Here is a 21,690-nt window from a genome sequence, read left to right as displayed (position 1 = left end):
TTTGTCAGATACACAGAAGAAATAAGTCATGCTAATAAAATTAAATCCAGGAAAAATTATCTTTTTAATTCTGAATATACTACCAAACTAGCTTCCTCATTGCAGAGTATCAGAACATACAAGGGGATCTGTCTGGGAGCAGAGTACCAGCAAAGAAGAGTTACAGTGTTATGACAGTGGCAAAAAGATCCAGAACATGTCTCTGAATCCTGATTGTTTCAGCTAAAGGCACCTCTGTACAGGCATGTTGCACAGGAATTTGGGCAGAGCAAATCAAGGTTTTTTAAGAGTTTTCTGTGAAGAAGAAAACGGTGTGACACAAAAAGACAAAACCCCACTGCCAGCAGGAAAACAATTCTCTGCTCCATACCTGCGGAGACTGAAAAGTGCCTCCCAGTGTTTCTCAGTCATGTTCTTTATTTGTTGCATCTCATCTACTACCAAGTATTTCCATCGCATTTTCATAAATGCTGGGTGGCCTTTGAACAGCTGTTTGTAGGAAGTGATGCACACATTGAAGCTGTTGGGTTCTGCCCATTCCTACAGAAAAGGAGACGATGAGACAGAAAAGCTAAGGCAGAACTCTCAAGTATCTTACAACCAGCTGTTTCTTCACTAAGGACAGAAAGATGCTATGAACAAAAGCATTCTAAAAAACAGTCTTGGACTTGGTCTTCAAACTATAGTCAATTCAGAAAGCAGGTTAAATAGTGCTCATATTGCTCAATACCAAGGAGCTACAAAAATACCTTTGAAAATCTAGAATCATTAGGTGTGAATCTCTTTGTAAACCAACTCGTAGCATTAAAAAGCCCTAATACCCCATCAGGGTGTAAGGAACATACAGGTAAGTTAAAGGTCTTGCCATCTAAAATGCTAAATACAACAGTGTAAGAGTTGCAAAATACAGTCATTACCTGTCTTTTTGCCCTAAGTTCCCTTTGGCTGCCAAAGTAGAGCAGTATTTTCAACCCCGGGCACCAGCGTTTCAATTCCAGCTCCCATTTCAGTATGTTACAGCTCCGTACAACAACAAGGTGAGGGCCCCAATTACCTACAGAAGGGGAAACACGGCAGTTAACAGCAGAAAGAGAATCCTGACAATTCATGTGGCTTATGTTCTCCCCTGACTTTTTAAGTGCAGTGCGCTAAATTCATCGTTAGAAGTGAAATCCAGTAACAAGTATTTTAATGACTAATCTATTCTTTATTATTTTTCAGAACTCAAGTACCCTTTGTGCACCTACTACCTATTTTTCTCTCAATTACATCAACTGCTTGAATAAGAGATACTACCTCCACAACAAGCTTTGCCTTACTTATAATCTTAAACCATCCTCAGTACAACAATACTATTGTTAACACCTGAGATGATATACAAAACATACTTGTCCAATTGTTCGCATATACTCCTCAAATTTACCTATCTGTGGCCATATGGTCACTAAACAATTTGTAAGGCTTTTTTATACTAATAAACTACGCTTCAGAAAAGTTTTGTCACCTAGAAAAAAAAATGTTGAGGAGAAAAACATGTGACCTTAGGCTACAATTAACAAAGATAATGCTGGACCGGTACCTGTCTAAAAATGTTAGGCAAATGAATTTACCTTCATTACAAGCCAAGTGGGCAAAAAAGGCGATAATTTGTACTGTTTTTCCAAGCCCAGCCTCATCTGCCAGAATGCCGTTTAGATTCTTCCTGTACAGCTTTGCCAGCCAGTCCAGCCCAATCTTCTGATACTCTCTGAGAGGCCCATATAGAAGCGATGGAGTATTGTATTTTACCTGTAATATGAATGATTTGATACCTTTTTTCTGAGTTAATTTCATGGAGCATGTCATAAAGCATAACCGTTCTATAGTTCAATAACTAGAAAACATTTATTGCAATCTGTTGCTAAAATCTGTGAAATTGTGAAAAAAGCATTATTTATGTAAAAGTAAGCACACACAGTAGCAGAAAATAGGGAGTCTTACCGCTGTTGTTATCCTAGAGCTGCCTTTAGGTAACAGCATTTCTGCTGCGGCAGCAACTTCTGCTATGTCTCGCATATGCTTCTTTGGAGGACTTGACCTGTCTATACCCTTGTACTGGTCAATGCTGAGAAGGGAGTCTATCAGGACCACTTCTTTCTGAGGACTTTCCCTATCAGAGATATGGTCTTCCATTTCTACGAGAGAAAAATTACACTGGCATTTAAAATAAATGTAAGTGGCAGTTACACAAAGGAACTGTGATACCTAGAATCCAGACAGGGGTCTAAAAGGCGGCAGCTAACTTTTCTAAAAACAGTTCTATGGTTTTCAGGCTAGTCAAGCTAAAATGACAATAGCTTAAGCTCAGGATCACATACATGTTCTGGACATTCACACTAGCTAGGTTATCATGACCATTATCTTTTCAGAACTTCTAGGGAGGTCCTCCCATACTACTCAAAACCTATTTTCAAATATGTAATTCTGTCATCACATTAGTACAGCACAGATGGCAACTGTGTAATAATAGCTAGCTATGAAGTGTGCTGTTTAATTCAGTGCAGAGAGGCTCTTCTATGGCTATTTGTTCCTAAGAATCTCACACATTGACTTTTAAGACAGACAAACACTACCTTCTTTTCATAAACTGAGAAATGGGGGGGAAAAAACAACTTCACAGACCATTAAACAAACATATTTAGTAATAACAGGAATAAATCTAATTTTTTCTCATGATCATTCCACTTAGTGAGAAAGCCACTGTACTTTGTATTCATTCTTGTATACCACATTCTTCTTCACTTAAAAAATAAAACACATTTTAAATGTGATTCATTCAATATTTGTTTTACCTTAGTATAAAATGTCTTTTAACAGAGACCTGAAGAGTCAATCAACTTCTCCTTGTAAGTCAACACAACTTCTTCTAAACAAAAAGTAATTTACCTTCCTCACTGCTATCCTCCTCACTGTCAGGCTTCGGCTGGGGCCAGTAAAAATTTTCTGCAAAGGCACCTTCATACATCTTTAGCAAATCTTCCAGAGGCAATTCAGCTGAAGGTCATTAAAGGATATAAGTTTAAAAATATCAAAACTTCTATCAATAAATCTATCAATAAATACCATTGTTTTTAATCTCATTACATTCTTCACAACTGTATAAAGCCAGTTCACCTTTCAGAAGTTAATTAAGAGGTAATTATTAGGTGGATGATGGCAATATTAATTTAATAAATAATAAACCTTGAGACTACAGAGAACACTTGGCATTACATCAAGCAGTCTGCTCACCCAGCTCGATTTTTACTATATTTCAAACCCACAGTAAACCACTTGTTGGGGAGGTAGGGGCATCAAACCCAGCCAAACGGAAAACAATTCCCAGCTGGAAAACAATTCAAGACTTCAAAGTTTCAGAACTGAGCTGTACCTCAACCCCACTAAACAGTTTCTCCATGATGCCTTGTCTGATCTGTTGAAGCAGGAATGTGCATGCTGGCGGTGGCCAGTCCATCAGGAAACATCCTCATTAGGAACCTGGCTGACTGGCCAAGAGTTATAATCCCTCCAACTGGCCAGCTGGCTGCAGCAGCTAAGCTGCCAAACAGACCAAACACGCAGATTTGGAAACTGCATATTAATTGCCTGGAAGTCTTGGCTTAATGGGACACTTGCCTCTCAAAATCAGCAAGGTTTTTACCACAAGTGAAGTGATTCCTGTGGGACACTTTGCGTACATCAATCTCAGCATAGCAGTTATTGTTATGTAGCTAATGCAAGCAAGCTGCTAGCCAGAGCGTTGTCCCTTCAAGTATTTACACACCACCACCACCCAAGATGATCACTTCAGGGCCCATTCAGACCTATCAGGTGGGTCACAAACACTTGTGAGATACTCCAGACAGCTGATGATAAAATGCCCATGTCCAATCTGATACACTTCTGTTCTTAACTGTTTATCATGCACTCCTAGAGCTTAGGTTCAGAGTCTTTCGGTATGAGGTTTTAAAGAAATGCAGTGCTTCAGTAGAAAAAGCCACCCTGTGTGGTCACTAGTTAAGTATGCAGACCACTTTATGAAGTACAGATGCACATCATCATCCCATAAACAAACAGAAAAATTAGGGATTACACATGAATGAATGTCTGAATGCATCCAGTTTCTTGTCTATAACCCTATTTACAACCACAGTAACTGCTGTGTGTTTCCACCTGTTGTTTCAGAGCCCACCACGAAGAAGAATACACACCTACCTTCTTTGGCTAGATTAGATAATTCAGTTTGATGGTTTATGTTTCCTTCTTTAGCTTCTTGTTCTTCAATTGTTTCTTCTTCATCTTCAACTAAAATAAAAACAAATGCTAATCTTGGCACTCAAATCACACAATAATTCAGGACATCTGTAATTATATACTTCTGAAGCATACCAGCACAAAATATTTTCAGTTAGCAGCGTTCAAAAAGAATGAGATGTGTATGGAAAAACTACAGTTAGAATATAAAAGATAAAGTGAAAAGGAGAGAAGGACTTCTGCCTCAGGACAGAAGGCAGTCTTGAACTGTTAAGTGTTAGTTGGCAACTGCCACCAGAGACAGGTTATTCTGTAGCTTCAAACAGGGGACTTCCTTTGTCAGAAGCACAACAGATGTGATCACAAGAAAGGAACTAAAGTAGATGGGTTATTCAGTTTGAAATCCTCAAAAGAAGTTTAAGACCACTAGTAAGGTTTGAGGAATGAAAGAATGAGGACAGAAAGAATTTAAATCCACCAACAATGATGCCAGTGTTTTTTCAGGGAAAATTGTATTTCCAAATTTACACTGAAGCTCTGTTAAGGAAAATTTACTGTCTAATTGAGTACCTAATCTCTCTAAGAAATGGATGAAGGTTGGTATTTGGTTTGTGAAAAGCACTGCATCCATACAGTAACAGACTGAAAGCCTGTGGTTTCAGGGTTTCAATATACAACTTATGTACTATGCTATAGATGCACAGTTTTGAAGTGACTTACCTTCCTCATCAGTCAAAGATGTGCTTGCCTTTCTTTTCCTTCCAGTTGATGAACAACCCTAGCATTAAATAATTAAAATATTTAAAATCATAGAAAAAAAAGTTAGGGAGGGGTTTCGATTATTTTTTTAAAGAAAGTAAAAAGTGCCTTGCAATTACAACAGCATTTGCTAACAGAAATTTAACACCTATTAGCATTTTCCTGGTCATGGAAAAAAAGATACTCTGCTTCTGCACTGCAGGCAGCGTGCAAGCAGCCACTTCAGGTGTTTGTGGTTGGGATCACTCAGGTCCAGCTGTGGCACAGAGCCATAGCACTCCTTCCCTTAAAAACACTACTGAGGTACAAAGCTTTTTACCCAGGTTGCAATCAAGGACTAAATGTTCCCTAGTCAATAAAAAAGGGATATGGCAGTGTTCACTCTCAGCTGTCCAGCATACTCGGCAGCATGGTTTAGCCTGTGCAAGTTAACACTCGCAGACAGCGCTAGGCTGCAGTCTGCCTGGTGAGACACGCTGAAGCTTGGCTCTAACAGGAAATTCAGATGCAGGCGTTCTGCCTGGTGAAAGGGCAGCATTTCGGCACATGTGCATCAGCTGTGACATGCCAGATGGCTCAGGGTCTCAAGAACAATCCCTCGCCCATTTTTTTCCAGTTGCTTAGATGTAGCCAAGGATGTCCTAGCACACATTTCGTCTAGGGCAAAAGATAGTTCATTCAGTTTGATCGATTCTGTGATATACACCTACATCTCTCACAAGATAAATCACTGTTGAACAGCTGAAAACATGTTTTCAAGCCCCACAGAGTTTACCCCTGGTTACAGTAGACCAAACTCTTGCCCAAAACAAAGTCTGGCAATTAATTTGTACATTTTTTTGGTCTTGCAATCTTAGAATAAGTGATTCAAACCCACTAAGTAAGCATGAATTCTTCCTTTAAAAAACACGTATCAACTGCAATCCCCTTCCCCATTAAAAGTTGTGCTTTGTAACCAGAAAAAATGGTATTTGTGCTTATGACTATATGGTAAATTGACAGTAACTAGACAGATATCTGCTTATCACCATTGTATACGTAAGGAAAATATTTCTCATTTATCAAAACTTTTTCACGCAGGTAGTCATATTTAAAATAATTTTATGAGTTTTTTAAGAAACAGGAGGACCTACCATTTCACTTTCTTTTTCCAATAAAAGGTCTTCTGCAGGTTTTGTATCCTTACCTGGAAAATTATTATACTTGATGTATGCATTAGTCACTTAGCAACTTTATGTTTCTTACGTGAAGTTTTAAATGCATTCAACATAAACCACAGGAATATTAACAAAATCTAGCAGAAAACCAAAAAAACCACCCTGTAACTCATAGTTCAGGTCTGTTTACAACCTATTATTAGCATCTCGCAATTCTATCACCAACAAGATTAAACTTCACTCAGTGAAGTTATGTAAAACAACAGCATCAGAATTCATACTGGATTTCCTATGAAATTGAATATAATTACCTTTCCTTGAAATTCTCTTTAAATTCAAAGCTTTTTTCCTTTTCTCTTGAAATTCTATTTGCAGTTTGATTTCAACAACCTGAAATGTAAATCAAGTCTAATAAAGCACTTACATTTTATAAATAAATTCTGAAGATGAGAAAAACAGTATGACTTGCACAAATATTAGTAATTCAGCTTTTTACCTGTTCAATGTTAGACCAGAAGTATTCTATTTCTCTAGCAATTGATGCAGCAATTCGCCTTAATTTGTTTTGTTCTTCCCTTTTAGCTCGCTCTTCATTAAGTTTCTTTTCTTCATGATAACGAGCCACAGTTCTTACCATCTAAAATACCACGAGAGAATACCAAATTCAGTTACCTCAAAATACACATCATTGCATATCTTAAGATCATAGTGGTTATCAGCAGCCAGATGTTGACCTTAGGTTTACAACAGGGGTCCTCAAACTACGGCCCGTGGGCTGGATACGGCCCCCCAGGGTCATCAATCTGGCCCCCGGTATTTGCAGAACCCCCCCGGCCCCCCCCACTGGGGGTTGGGGGGGGGGGGAAACCAAGCAGCCACAGATGACTTCCTGCCACTTCATCCGTGCACCGGCCCCCTGGTTAAAAAGTTTGAGGACCCCTGGTTTACACACATAGCACTTACCTCCAATATTTCTATTTCTTATCATGCCAGTAAAACAGACATGAAACTCAAAGGAAAAAAAGAAAATACAAAAAACGTAACTAAGCAATCAAGTAGGAAACTCTTAATTCACTAGTCTCTCACAATACAAAAATTAGGGAAAAAAATCTACTAAAATTAGAAGCAAACACACAAAAGAAAACTTTTTTCAGACAGTACATATGAAGTCATAGAAATCACACCACAAAATGTCAGAGACCAAAGGTAAAATAGTTCCAAAAGCGTACATACATGAGTGAAAGATCAGTCAATGGCTGTTAAAGACTGACTTGATTGCAATCGTTAGCTCAGAAGTTTGGAGTGTACTGCCGGAGGAAGGATCATTTCACATCTGCCCTTCCTGTTTCTCCTACTCTTAAAAACCTACCATTGGCCACAAATGGAGTAAGTGCTTCAAATCCAGATGTAAATTATATTCAAAACACAGATCTTCGTTTTACAAAATGGTACACCTATTTCAGTGCTTTGCTTATAAGGAATAGAGTTCTGAGTTTCCATCATTTCAGAATATACAATAGAATACAACATGGCAACTTAAACTAATGACCTGCAGGTGCTCTCTTCATTATCCCAAACTGGTCACAAATGTATCAAAGGAAGATGCAACATTGCTGGAACCCATAGAAAACTCTTGCTTATTATAAACAAACAGATTTTAAATATTTCATCTCATACCACCCCATTTTTCATTCCATCACTGCCTTAATTATTCCCACTGTTCTGCTCTCCTCCCCTATGGAAAGAGTTCTCTACCGTGTTTCCACTGCTGTCCTTAGAACTCCAGGTTTCTCCATCTTTTGCCGAGATTAAGAAAGAAGAATTAGACAGATGATCACATCCAATGGAAGTTTTTTTACAAAATTCTGTATTTACTCTCCATTGAGAGGGAATAACTGATCTGTGAGACAGGCATGACAGCTATACTTTTTAAATATGACACAGTCAACATATTGACTGGGTCCCCTAAACAAGCTATTTGATTTCCAGAGGAATAAAATCCACAAAAGTCAAAACTGTTATTTGCATCCACAATTCATACAATTACCTAGTTCATTTCAAATACTACAATATTCAAAGCTGACAGCATGACTTCTCATTTAAGTTAAAAATCAGTGCCTTATATACCCATCACTTCTATCTGTGGAAAAAGATTGTTTAAATAGCTTTGCTACCAAGCTGAGTGATACCAAGACTGATTGCTCTGAGTTCAAAAAATCTTTTCCAAATACCTTCTTAGCAGTTGCCATCTTCCACTTTCTCTCTTGGGCAAAATCAGTTGCCATCCACTGCATTTCTTCCAGCAAATAATCCCAGTGAGATTTTGATCTTGGAGCCTCCTGGAGTTTAGGCAGTCGCCTCAGGGACCATAAACCTTCCTTTCTCAGTTCTGCTATTCGCTGATGTATTTGATTTTCCTTAAAAATAAGTATGTACAGTTACAAGAAAGCTGCGGAATGCACATAAAATAGTAGCTAAACAGAAAAATAATAATTGCTCACACTTCATAAAAATAAATGATAGCAAACAAAAGGTGTAACACCATGACACATGCATAACAAGTATCAAACCTGAACACTGCATTAATGAAAAAATTACTGGACTAAATTAAACTTATACATAAAGAGAATCCTAGTACTTCCATCTGTATTACAAGACATACTTTGTTAAGTAACAGGACAAAAAAGGTTCACTGAGCACCACAAAAAACAAGTTACAAGACATATGCAAACTGTAATCAAATGATCCTTTTTTTTTTTTTATAAATTAAAATTGCAGATGTATTTATCCACGGAACATAAATACATCTTCATTAATAATACTGCTTAATTTTATTGGGAAAAAACTAGTTCTTTACGATGTTTCTGTTAAATAAGCAAAACACCTCCAGTTAGCCATAAAAAATAACGTTGCAGTCACCTCGAATGAACAGATAGAATCAACAGAACGAACACAAGAACAGTATGAAGACCAGGAAGTCTTCTTCAACTCCCCTGAATGCCCACAAAAGCAAATCTCAGTATGTAAAGCAGACTAAAAAAACCCACCGAACACACCCCACACAAACACACAAAAAAAAAAAAAAAAAAAGCGCGCCCAATTTCACAACTCAAACACATCGCACATATTAACTGTTACCTGTGTATTAACTATTCTTAAGTTCTGGGGAAAACAAAACAAAACAAAATAATCTTACCAGCTTTACTTGCTCAGCAAGCTTGTCTTGAGAATTGTCCTGTGGTAACACTGCAGCATTCTGAGCTGGACTTTGTGTTTTAGGTGCTGCCGCTACAGCTAAGCCTGGGGGTTTTGATGCAATAGGAGACAGGGACTTGTTAGTTGCTGGAGAGGTCCTGTTTGTTTGTACTGGATATGCAGAAGGTGGTGTTGTGCCTGAGATAGTTGCTGGCGCAACAGATGAGGTAGGTGGTAGCGTATTTGCCGTAAGACGCTGAGAAGGCTGAGCAGGATCTGCAGATGGTCGTGTCAGAGTTACAGTCTGCCCAAGAAACACATTCGTTAGCAACGAGTCTAGAATTCAGTGCTGTCTTCGTCTACACTACAGCAGAACATAATGCAGACTTAATAAAAATTGTACATCTGCATTTTTATAAGGAAAGGATTTAAGTGTCCAGTGGAATTAAAAAAAAGAACATTTTTCATGTATTTTCAGAAAGATAGTATTCTTAGATTTTACTGGGCACTGAAACAAATATTTTCACCTTAATAAAGTACACATACCTGTTGCTGTATTGTAGCCTGTGGCTGTGATGCTTGGTTTGACGTCTGTCCTTGCACATGGATTGCTGGTGGCACCTGCTGTTGAAGCGGTGCTGGAAGTGGAGCAGAAGTCAGGGGTACACTTTGAGGCTGGATCTTCACCTGAATCTGAGGCTGAGCTGGAGATTCCACTATCTGTGGCTGCTGCTGCGAAAGCTGCAGTGCAGCTGGGAGAGACGTCATGGGGACATTTGCAGGTTGCAGTCTCCCAGGCAGCTGTGGCGGAGGTGTATGCAGACTCGCTGCGTTCTGCACAGGAGGGCCTTTAGATGGGTCATATTGTTGTTGACTCTGTTTCTGCCCAGTCAGCTGTACGGTTTGAGGAGTGGGAGGCATTCCACCTATAAAGCAAGAGCAAACACAGCACAGATGAAATTAAAACATTCAGTGCTCTTTACTGATATCAAGAGGAGATCAACTGCAAATAGACTAATTTCTTACTTACTTTGCCACAAGACACCATCACTTGAAAACACCACATCACAATCACAAAATAAATCACCATTACAATAAACAACAAAGTATTTCATGCACAGAACTGCAACTAAAATTTGGAGCACAGCAACTATAAAAAACCATGTCGTTACGTGTCTTCTGAGTTTCTTCTACACGATATTTAGTTCTTAACACATTCACTCTAACACATATTCTAAAGCTTGGCACGACTAATGAATAAAAATTTGTCATGATGTTGCAAATTAGGAGGCTTCCTTTTCATAAAGCATTGGCTCAGTTCCAGAATTCTCAGATTAGCCATTTTGCATCAGCACCTGTGACGTATTTCCATGCCCACATGCACCTTTGGAGCCCGTCACTCAGCTCCTTAAACAAACCAGGCATTGCATACCAAGTATTAATTTACATGGAGAAGTGTGTGGTGGGGCTAGGATCTTAGAAAGCTGGAAGCCCAAGTTTCTAGTCCCATCACTAACATCTCCTTGTTAAATTAATGTGCAATTGGCATGTGGTGACACAGTACCTTGTGCTGTTGGCATTAGCTGTTGAAGAGGAACTCCTGAAGCCACACCCGGGTGCTGAAAAACCATCCCATGACGGCCCACTTCAATTCGTGGTCTCTTAGACGAATCTGTGATATTCAAATTCCATTTATGGCATGGTATAATGGAATGGGTTCAATTTTACAAAGAAAACTACTACACATGATTCCAACATCAGCTCAGAAAGCTACGACTACTACACATGTGTAGCATTTATGAAGAACATGCTCCAAGGGCAGAGTCCCTGTAACTTCAAGTTGGCCATCTCCAACCTTCTTAGCCAGAACAATCAACCTAACAATGTCTCCATGCCTGCCAAATCCAGTCCTACATATTGTGAGTGGAGCGTACCCGTCACATAGCACCATTCACAATAGATAGTCGCAAGGATCTGACAATTCCCAAGGTGAGGCAAAGCTGTATTTCAAGAGTTATAGAACAGTGGGCTCCATTCACTGCTGTTGGGGAGGAAAAAATAAAAAACAAAAAAAAAAAAGAACCAAAGTGAAATTCTGTCTGCGAAACATACCTGATGGTGCAAGTGCCTGCTGTCTCTTAAAAGCTTCAATTTCTATGGTGCTCACAGTCCCCGTTACTGGAGTCCCTGTATGCGTTTGCTATTGGAAAAAGAAAACAAATCACAAAAATTCAATCTGCAGATAGTCTAACACCAAGATATAATTTACAAACAGATCTAAAGAGGCCAGCTCAGAACAAATCCTTCACAATGAAGAAAACAAGTGTCATTCAGTATCTACCATAAAGTTTTAGATGTCTGTAAAGCACAGATGCTCTTCATTGAGTTTAACTTTTAAAACAGTAACTAAACTGATAAAGTTGGTTATACATAATACACATCTACATTTTTTAAAAAGTGGTACCAAACCCATGAAAATGAGATATGTAAAAATTAAAGTTGCCAAACTTTTTTTTTCAAAATAAATGGAAATTTTCATAAGTGTATTACCCTTCATCATTTGCGTAATGCTGCAATGAAGTCAAAATGACATATTCATATAGTATATTGCTGCAATAAAAAGCTGACATGACAAAAACTAAACATTGTGACTTCATTACAGGATTAATTAGAAGGGAAATTAGATGAGGAAACAATTTACGCACAAACTGTGTCATAACTAACAAGACACAAAAGTAAGAAATGAGAGTCAATACATTTGTGAAAGCTAATCCTTTTCACTCCATATGAAACATAAGTTACACACTAATTAACTTTCATCCTGAAGACAGCTTAAGTTTACTTGAGTCTCCACCACCACCACTCTCAGGACAGAGCTCCATGAGACTTAGCCTTGAAATATTTCAGGAAAAACTGCTAAGAGTCAGAAGATGGAATAAAAGAAACTCAGCCAATTCCAGTTTTCCAGATGCTCGGCTTGTACTTGTTTGCACAGCTGGAAAAATGAGCATCATGAAGAAACTCAATGCGGAGAAACAGTATTGCCATCAGGCTAATGTGACATCAGAGCTCATCAGAAATTACTAGACATTTTGTCTGAGGATACACATCACACAACTATGAATTAACAAGCCTGGAAGAGCACTACTGATACTGAGATGTGAAAGAAATTACTGGGGTTTGGTTCAGCAAGTTAACAGTTTAGCATCAGTAATATTACACAGTGCGTTAAAACTTTATTTTAGAATTACTACATTTAATATTGGCAATAATGGCAGAAAATATATCCTAGATAATCCTTTCAGCATCAAACTCCGATGGCAAACTCACGTACAGGATTATTGAAGCAAACAAGTGTGGGTATATGATGATTTCCATGCCCTTTGGGCCCTCAGCACTATGGGCTAGCACTTACTCATGTCCATCAGTGTCTGTGCAAGCTCAATACCCTTCAGGGAGTTTCCAAGTTGTATTTTTTAGTTCTCCTTAAAATTTAGCCATGCTATACCCAATATTCTACTATGAAACTTAACATGAGAAAAATAAGGGCTATCCCAAAAAAGGTCTGAAGTGATTCTATCAGAATATACAAACACAGACTTTACATATGGCAGCCTCTATGTCCTAGAAAATGAACCAATTTAGTACTCAAGTTCTCAAAGTGTAATTTTCTGATGGTGACAGCCTTTGCCATATCAATGCACTGTAAGGGTTTGCAAATGTTGTGAAAATTTATTATGACAACATAGCAAAAACAGCAATTTCCCAAAAGAATCTTGTAGTTTATTCACAAGTCTTTTTCTTCTCAGACTTTTAACAGAAATTCTACCAAGGTAAATTAAGCCTAAGGAAGTAAATACAGGTCTATGTTGAAATGAACTGTAGCAGTCACAACCCTGCATCTTCAATGCTTATTTGAACACTATTAATCACAGCCAACATCACCTAAAATGACTGGGTTTCAAACACTCCTTTTTGTGCTGAATATACTTCAGGCCACTCAGATTTTACCAATGGCTACAAATTAGTAACATTTAATCTCTTGGCTGCTGTGAGGGCATTTGTGGTCACTCTAGAGATATAGCTATACCGTCGAGATGTGAATTTTGGTTTCAAGGGGTTTCATCCCTAATGTCATGGTTCACTGCCATCTCACACTCAGTATGAATTAAGTTTTCAAATGTTTTTCTTCTCACTAGGCAGATAGGCAGCGTATTTCAAGCCCAACAGCCAGCATCTGGCAGAGCATCATACACTTAGGCATTTATAGAATTTTCAAAATCACACACAAAACCTTCTTCTGTACAATGCTACTGAATTAACAAATACAGCTTATGTCCCGTTTGCATCAAATGCTTTCTTGGACATCAGTTTAAGAAAGAACATTCTCCAAACGCCATTTCTTTCACCTGCACTCTTACTCTGGATGACAGCATAGTCACCGTTTCAGGCTGCATCTCTACTTTAGGATTTTCAACTGATGTTTTCTTAAGCGTATGTCTCCCAGCAGTCTGCACTGTCACCATGTCATTTAGGCCAGACACTTCGAAGAGCAAAGACTTTATGTCTTTATAAATTAAAGTCACATAGCACTAATATTAGACTAAAACTGTCCTAACTTAATTAAAATAATGCAGTTCTCCAGAGGTCACGATTATGCAGTGAGCCCACAATAATCATTCTGAGTGCTGCACTTAGACACGCAAATTTGAATGATGTTGCTGATCAGGACATATTATTTCTCTAGAAACAGTTACAAAGAGAAAGGCTGATGGAAAGAGATGCTCCTTTCTGTTAACAGTTTGTGCTAAAAGTAATTACCAAATTACACAGACAGTTTTGTACATTTTAGCATGTACCTGCTAGTTTCTCTAAAACAGGTCTGAAACAGTATCACACTTTCAAAAGTACTTCATCACTGCTGCAGCTATAGCTTGATAACCCCAATTGCTATAATAAATAACCTGATATTACATATTTTAAACAGCTTAGATAAAGCCTGACTTCCTAAGGAGACTTCCAACACATGTCAGTGTTGACCATAAGGAAGAGCTCTCAGGGCAAGTCCCTTTACTATGCAACTCATCTGTAAAATACCACAGTGAACATCCTATTTGTAATATGCAGGAATACAAGCCATTTCATTTAACTCCCCCTTTTCCAAAACCCAAGACAAAGGCAGCGCAGACTATACGGCTTCCATGGTACAGCAGAGTAATTCACCCTGTAACAATGGCAAAGCATATATAATCGAGCTAAAAAGTAAACACTTCAGTTACAGAGGAATTAGGGTATATTACTTCCCAGGGTATACAAGCAATGGGTAATACAGAGTTCAAGGCTGCTACATAAAACCCACGCTAGCCTGAATGTAAAAGCTGCATCGTCACTGATCCACAAAAATTTTAACTGATTATCACATTTATTTCTTTACTTTGTTCAGTATTCCCTCATGCAAACAAACAAAAACTGTAAAAAAGAACTGTAATCATAAAAATAAGCACTTCAGTTTCTTCTTCCCAACATTTATGGTAGAGCTAATGGAAAGCGGTTACTAAAAAAAAATTGTCAGAGGGTTATCATTGTTTAAAACTTTTCAGGGAAGGCAAATCCAAAACCTTCTGTAGCCATACTCAAAACCTTTAACAGATGAGGAAAAAAAGAAAAGAAATTTAGAAGAAATCCACAATTACAATGCCATAGACAAAAGAATCCATATTATCACTATGCAGAATGCACAAATGAACCAAATGTATTAGGGAAACAAAAGACAAACAAACCAAAGTGAAAACATTCAAGCTGAAAGTTAATGAAATAAGCCAGCAACCTGGAGACAAAGATTTAACTTCCTCAAGGCTTCATTAATACTGATGCATTCAAAGACTGCAAGGTTTTGTTTTGTTTTATTTAGATGATAAGGGATGGGCTCTTGGGAAAATTCTAATTCACCTAGGAAATATCAAATCTGAATGAAGAAAAAAAATCTGGGATGAAACTACATTTTAGAACCATTGAAAAGTACCTGAAATGGTTGCTGCTGGGATGAAAAAGCAGCAGAAACATTTGGAGGAAGCTGGGTTGCTATAGCGACAGGAGTACCAGTCTGCCCATCCTTTCCTGTCACAACCTTTACCTGAGAGAAATATTTTGGGGAAAAAAAAAAGAAGGGAGAATCATTTTCTTTTAAAAAGTTTTTCCTCTTTTTTTTTTTTTTTTTTAACTGTTCAACACACTTATTTGTACTGATGGTACCTCACTGAAGAGGGGATTATAACTAAACCACCATCAGTGCAGCTTGCTTTGAGCACAGGCTGGTTTTGAAGAGTTCTGTCTCACTTCTAATAGCAGAACAGAGTACAGCCTTGACTATTTATAGTGAGTGACTTCTCCTCACTGGAAATCTTTTCTTAGATCAGTTAACATAAAAGTGTGTTTTACATTTAATGATTGCTGCTCTTAACGGACAACAAATTAGCATGACAGACAGTTTGAACTTAAGAGAGCTCCAACATTCATTTAAGCAATGAGCACAGCCACCATTCGCTCTCCCCTTGAATTCCCAAAGCGATCAACCTTTCCAGGCAAGGGATGAAGTGCATTGCTTTAGCAGAAAGTGATAAAGAGGGGGGAGGGGGAAATAAAAGAGAAGACAAAAAAATACAAAGAAAGAACATACTCAAAAGATGTCTTAATCTTTCAAAAGGATTCATCATTTGAAAACACTTAAAAGACTTTTGTTAATGCACTTCACAAAATTCTCCAGCAGTTAAAACAGACAAGCAAAAGACGATCCATCACAAGAAATAAGTGAAGTACAGCAAACTAGAAACCCGAAAAACCAAGGGGTAGAACCTCAACTGATGTAAATTGTAGTAGCACCACTGACTTCAACGAACCTATACAATTTACACTTGCTCAAGATCTCTCACAATGCGCATACTGTCTTTAAAAATACCTGGTATTGCAGCTGACAAACACGCAACCCAACAAGAACACCTAAACAATTTGACAAAACACAAATCAGATGAAAAAATATATAAATTGAATATCCACTGACAATAAATTACAGTAACAGGCTATCTTTTATTTTTACATATACAAAAAGAAATTATTCCTTCAAAATTACCAATAACTATCACAAGCAGAAATAGATTTTTCCTAGTCAAGATGTTTAGGCCCCAGAGAAATGAGAAATTAAACTTCAACTGTTGTACTGTTCAAATTTTCCACAAATTCCAACTGAAGTTATGATCACTAATGATTCACACCTAAGAGAGTCATCAGCTTTCACTGAAGACACTCATTTCTAACAGATATTTCAAAGCAATACAAGTTTCTTTACATAACAGCTTTGGTTTGGTTCTTTACCAACAGACAACTATACACCCGTATGTATTTTTACAAATTTTAAAAGGCATTTATATGCGTGCCAAGCAATGCAGTGGCATCAGTTGTATCTACCCTGTTGCAAGCACTTGCCGGGCAAGCTTGCAGCAGGCTCTGCGCAAGGCAGGCACTGGTCAAGAGCTAACAAATAGGTACAAACGTGCAGGAAAAGTTGTATGGCATCTGTCTGCAGCAAGCTTATTTCAAGTCCTTTGCCATTAATAAACAGTGAATTCAAGTTAGTTAGCAATTTTAAACCCTTGCATAAATAACAGAGTTAACTGGTTAATGTCCAGTCTGTAAAGTGCTATTTGGTTAACCATTTAGACAGCAAGACATACACAGAGCTCTAAGACAGCCTAAGTAACCTAACTCATTACCACGGACCCATATACATCACGATTCACATGTTCCCTCCGAGTAATAAGATCAATTCAGGGTTTTTGCGGGCTACAGCAACACTGAACTTCAGTAACGCCTATGGTCAGAAATCACACAAGTCAAATAAAGGTTAACCTGTTATAAGACTTGCTCATTCTTTTCCGTTTTGTGTAAGTCTAGAAAGTGAAATTTAATCTACGATTCCTATCCATATTCATTCCAATCATTTAAAACAGCTTCCACACCAATGCCATCTTTATTTGTGTGCTGGCTGACACTGTAACTAGGTCAGTGAAAGCTCCCTTCACCTCTCTATTCTTTTCTTTCAAATACAAACATCTAACTGCACACTCAAACCAACCTGTCGAATCACCCCACTTAGCAGAACCACGCTCTCTTAGGCCAACTATTTAAAGAAAAATTGCCATACTTCATCAAGTAAAAATGATTTTTCAGGTACTATCACATTCTCTAATACTTAACAATCCAGGTGCCACAACTTCATCTACAATTTTATTCCAAAACATTAACCAACAGATTTCTTACCTCATCATTGATGACTTCAGATTGTTCTTCCTCCTCTTCCTCCTCCAGATCCAAGTCATTTTGCCTCAGGTATGCTTGCAGTGGAACACAATGTTTCTTCTTAAAAGCTAAAAAGTCCATCATATTCCCTTGAAGATGTTGCAGGAAAAACAGTTCGATCAAACATTCCTTAAAAGTTTCCTTAAGAATTTCCATTTGCTTGTGGTGATGATCCAAACATTGTTTTCTCATTTGAGCAGTCTCTTGGTTGGCAGGAGGAATCTCCTCCAGTTTTTTGGGTTGTTTTTTCACTGCTGTACTAACTGTAGGAGTAAGAGGAAGACTCGATAGCCCCTGCGGTACAGTGGCCCGTGAAGGACTTGTGGGAGGAGGTGGTGATGTCATTCCAAATGCACTAGGCCCTCCAACTCCTGCTATCAATCCACCAGAAGTCCTGTCATATCCAATGGGTCTACCCAGCTGCTGTCCTTGAAGCACTTGCTGCTGCTGTTGCATAAGCTGCCCTTGGATAATATTGCTGATTTGGGGCGGCAGGCTGGTCGTCGTAATATGGCCCGGGCTAGTCAAAGATTGCATATTGGCTCCGCTAGCTACTGGGCTTTGAGGACCGAGATGATGGATGGTGCCACCAGACTGCGAATGCGGCTGTGAAAGCCTGCGTTCTCTTACCGTGGCAGGTGTCCCAGAAGATGGAAGCTGTACTTGTGTGGCAGCTCCTTGAGCAATTTGTGCAATTCCTGGTCCTTCCTGATACACAAAGTGTCCACCGTTCGAAGGACTCAAGCTGATTTGTCTCACAAGCACACTAGCATCCACAAACCCTCTAGTAGGGCTCTGGCTGCACATACCCAAGCCGGGGCCCGGAGTGCCCGCCCGAACACTGGGCAGCGTCTGCACCGGCACAGGGTTAGGCTGCGTAGGGCTTTGAGACTGAACTTGTTGAGGCAGCGGTGAAGTAACTTGAATATACGATGGGGATCCATGCTCAAAGCGCCTCTGCTGGGGACTGAACTGAAAACTGGGTGACGTTGGGTTTGGAATTGGCAGTGGGGTAAGAGTTATCTGCTGGTTTCCTGAAGCCACTGGTCCAACATTTTGCAGAGTGATGTTCACATTCTGCCCAGCTACTGGACTTCGACTCATTATAAACTGTTGTATTTGGTAACTGGGGGACTGGGGTGCAGACGGACTTGCAGAAGGTGCAAAAGAAGCTGCAGGGGACTGGGGTAAATTTGCCTGTTGCTCTTCTCCCTCACTGCCTGTGAAGGACCTGGACCTCTGGAGCTGGCGCTGGGCATTCTGAGGACCGTTACCATGGTGCATTCTCACTGTTGTAGGGTTTTTTTTTATAGTATACTCTAAAGAAATACACAAAAACAGAAATTCAGGGAAGGTACAAATATTTCTGTAACTAAAACTATTTAGTTACTATTCAAAAGACAACCTTACAGTAAGAACTCAGTTCTCCCGTCTTTGCAGCTACTTAAAATGCTTCTACATCCTCAGCCAAATCATCCAAAACCCTCAGCACCATAAAAGCTCACTGAAATCCCTCATACATTTCTCTAGCTAACAAAGTGCTGTTGAATAGTTTTACAAATTACGTTCCTCTGAGCTAGTTCAGATGGCTTCAAACAATTGAGAAAAAAATACCACCACACACAAAACTTTCTTCCTTTTCCATGGAACTTCACACATCATCAGTCTCTGCTGTCAAAACTATCTACTCTTTTTTGCGTTAGTTATGACCAGTGTTTCAGTGCTTTTAATACTTAACAGAATGTTCTCAAAAACACAACAGTTGCTTAAAAAGTACAGTATGTTTCCTCAACAGCAACTAAACCCACGGTAAAAGTGGATGGCGACTATTCAACTTTATCGTTCCAGCTAATGAGGGAGAAAAGCATAATAAAAAAATCTCACTCTGAAACATCTAGATGTTTGAGGAAATACTGTACCTGACACCTCACTCTACCTTCTCTTTACTTCAGAACGCTAACCCCTTAAAGGGGTGACGATTAATCCAAACCTGCTTCTCTTGGCTTCTTTACCGAGCCAAGCTATCCAAAAATCAAAAAACATCCTGCTCTTGTATTTCAGTCATAAAGAAACAAAAATTCCCCTGACGTGCACTGACAGGTAGATTCAGTGCTGGGTGTCACATAGCAGCAGCAAAAGAAAAATAGAACCTGGCGGGGGTTTCTCCCAAAAAAATCTCTCTCCTATTTTGAAAAAAGCAGTTTCATTTTCGGTATTTCGGTCAAAGCATCCCTCCAGCACGGTGCCGCTCGCCTGTGCCGCTAGCGGCGGGTGGGCCACACGGCACCGCCGGGCCACAGCCCCCGCCGGCCACAGCCCCCCCGCCCCCCCCAGCGCCACAGCGCAGCCCGCGCAGGCCCCGCGGCCGCAGGCGCCCCCCGGCCGCGCTGCACACGTGCTGCCGGGGGGCTGCAGCCCAGCGCCGGGCAGTGCAGGGGCAGCCCGGTCCCGGCCGGCACCGCTTCCCGAAGGGATAACAACGCCAGCGCCCCGCGGGACTGTGGCCTCTTCCACAGCGCTGGCACCAAATCATTAAGATTCAAATGATACCAACCACCGCCGGTAACGAGGCCTTATTATTTTAATTACCCGCACTCGCTAACGTTTGCGGCCCGAGTGGAAGCAGTTACCGCAGGACGCGCGGGTAAGGAAGCGCAGCAGCACGCCGCCGGCCTCCGCCTGCCCGCCCGGCCGGGATCGCCTTTTGTGTGCGACCGCTCAACTCCGCCGCCGCGCCGGCCCCGCGCCCCGAGCTGGCGGCAGGCGCCCCACGGCGAGACCCGCGCCCCGAGACCCCCCCCGGCGGGACGCGGCCGGCCCGGCCAGGCACCCCCCACCCCGGGCGCCGCGCAGGGAAGGCCCGTTCCCCCGCCGCCGGGACCGGTGCCGCCGGGCCTCGGGCCTGAGGCCTGGGGCGGGGGGGAAGCGGGGAGGAGCGGGGCCCGGCCGCCCCCGCCCCGGCCCCCCGAACCCAGCGGGCCCCACTTACCGCGGGCGCCGGGGCCAGACTTTCCATTCGCTCCTCACTGGAAGCGGGGGCGGGGGGCGGCCGGAGCGGCAGCCGCTACCAGCGCCGGCAGGAGACAAACCGCGCCTCCTGCGCCGCGCTCCGCGCCTGCGCCGCCCCGCCGCGCTGCGCCTGCGCCGCCCCCGCGCATGCGCGCCCCGGGCCGCCTGTCGGGGCAGGGAGCGCGGCGGGTCAGGCGCGGGCGGGGGGGCGGCGGGGGCAGCGCCGGGCCTCGGCCCGCAGCCCGCGGAGGAAAGTGCCCCCGGGCCGCAGCGGCGGGGTTGGGCACACACCGACTCAGCGCCGCGCTCGGCGGCACCGAAGCGCAGCCTCAGCCCCTGGGCTCAGCCCTGCAGGAGACCGCACCGACGGCCGCGTTCCTCGCGCCTCCCGCCGCCACGGGCACCGGCACAGGCCTGAGCATCAGCACGCGGCTCCCGGCTCTTCTTAATAGATCTGAAATCTTTGGTGAATATCAGTTACTAGCTCAAAGTACAGCGATAAAGCTGAGATGGAACTGAAAATAAGTGAGAGTATACAAAGAGGGCGGTGTTTAAAAGTCTGTGTAATTAAAATTAATTGCACTTAAATAATACAGCATCTGGGGAGATACTATTTTCTGAAGCGTAAAAAACTTCCTGAAAGACTACTCCCATCATTTTTACTTAATAAACTTAATAACAGTAAGCAGTGCTATTTAATAGAGATTTGATAGTTTATTTTCAATACCAAAATATGAACTGAAAATAAAAAAGTAAAAGGTTATCTGATCTGAGCAGAGTCACCAAAAGCACCTGCACAGCTGTCAGAGTGATGGCTACTACTGATGCTGTCAAAATGCTTCCACTTGGGAAAATCCGGTGGGGGGCTGTGGGCTCCCACCGTGCTGGAGCAGCGGGCACCATGGACCCTCACTGTAACACGGATACAGCAGGGCAGCGCACGTCC

General features: G+C 41.0%; 1 protein-coding gene across 15 annotated transcripts in view; it reads right to left on the bottom strand.

Moving 5' to 3' along the window:
- The window catches only part of EP400 (E1A binding protein p400), a 49,624-nt gene extending 28,774 nt beyond the window's left edge, over positions 1 to 20,850 (bottom strand). For 8 of the 15 annotated variants that reach the window (XM_055706322.1, XM_055706330.1, XM_055706345.1 and 5 more), the window contains exons 1-18: positions 20,725 to 20,850; positions 17,697 to 19,052; positions 15,406 to 15,516; positions 11,496 to 11,583; positions 10,948 to 11,055; positions 9,930 to 10,309; positions 9,385 to 9,687; positions 8,420 to 8,605; positions 6,685 to 6,825; positions 6,500 to 6,578; positions 6,165 to 6,217; positions 4,993 to 5,050; positions 4,234 to 4,323; positions 2,926 to 3,033; positions 1,981 to 2,174; positions 1,611 to 1,788; positions 918 to 1,054; positions 371 to 540 (exon numbers count right to left, since the gene is read on the bottom strand). In XM_055706322.1, the coding sequence (XP_055562297.1) occupies positions 371 to 540; positions 918 to 1,054; positions 1,611 to 1,788; positions 1,981 to 2,174; positions 2,926 to 3,033; positions 4,234 to 4,323; positions 4,993 to 5,050; positions 6,165 to 6,217; positions 6,500 to 6,578; positions 6,685 to 6,825; positions 8,420 to 8,605; positions 9,385 to 9,687; positions 9,930 to 10,309; positions 10,948 to 11,055; positions 11,496 to 11,583; positions 15,406 to 15,516; positions 17,697 to 19,052; positions 20,725 to 20,751 (3,767 nt within the window). In that variant the 5' untranslated portion in view covers positions 20,752 to 20,850. The remainder of the gene's footprint in view (positions 1 to 370; positions 541 to 917; positions 1,055 to 1,610; positions 1,789 to 1,980; positions 2,175 to 2,925; positions 3,034 to 4,233; positions 4,324 to 4,992; positions 5,051 to 6,164; positions 6,218 to 6,499; positions 6,579 to 6,684; positions 6,826 to 8,419; positions 8,606 to 9,384; positions 9,688 to 9,929; positions 10,310 to 10,947; positions 11,056 to 11,495; positions 11,584 to 15,405; positions 15,517 to 17,696; positions 19,053 to 20,724) is intronic. The other 7 variants (XM_055706384.1, XM_055706390.1, XM_055706378.1 and 4 more) reach the window with 5 other exon arrangements.
- Positions 20,851 to 21,690: the final 840 nt, after the last annotated feature.

The sequence above is a fragment of the Falco cherrug genome, chromosome 1 (genome assembly GCF_023634085.1).
Source record: "Falco cherrug isolate bFalChe1 chromosome 1, bFalChe1.pri, whole genome shotgun sequence".
Taxonomy (NCBI): Eukaryota; Metazoa; Chordata; class Aves; order Falconiformes; family Falconidae; genus Falco; species Falco cherrug.
This window is presented reverse-complemented; position numbering and strand designations above follow the sequence as displayed.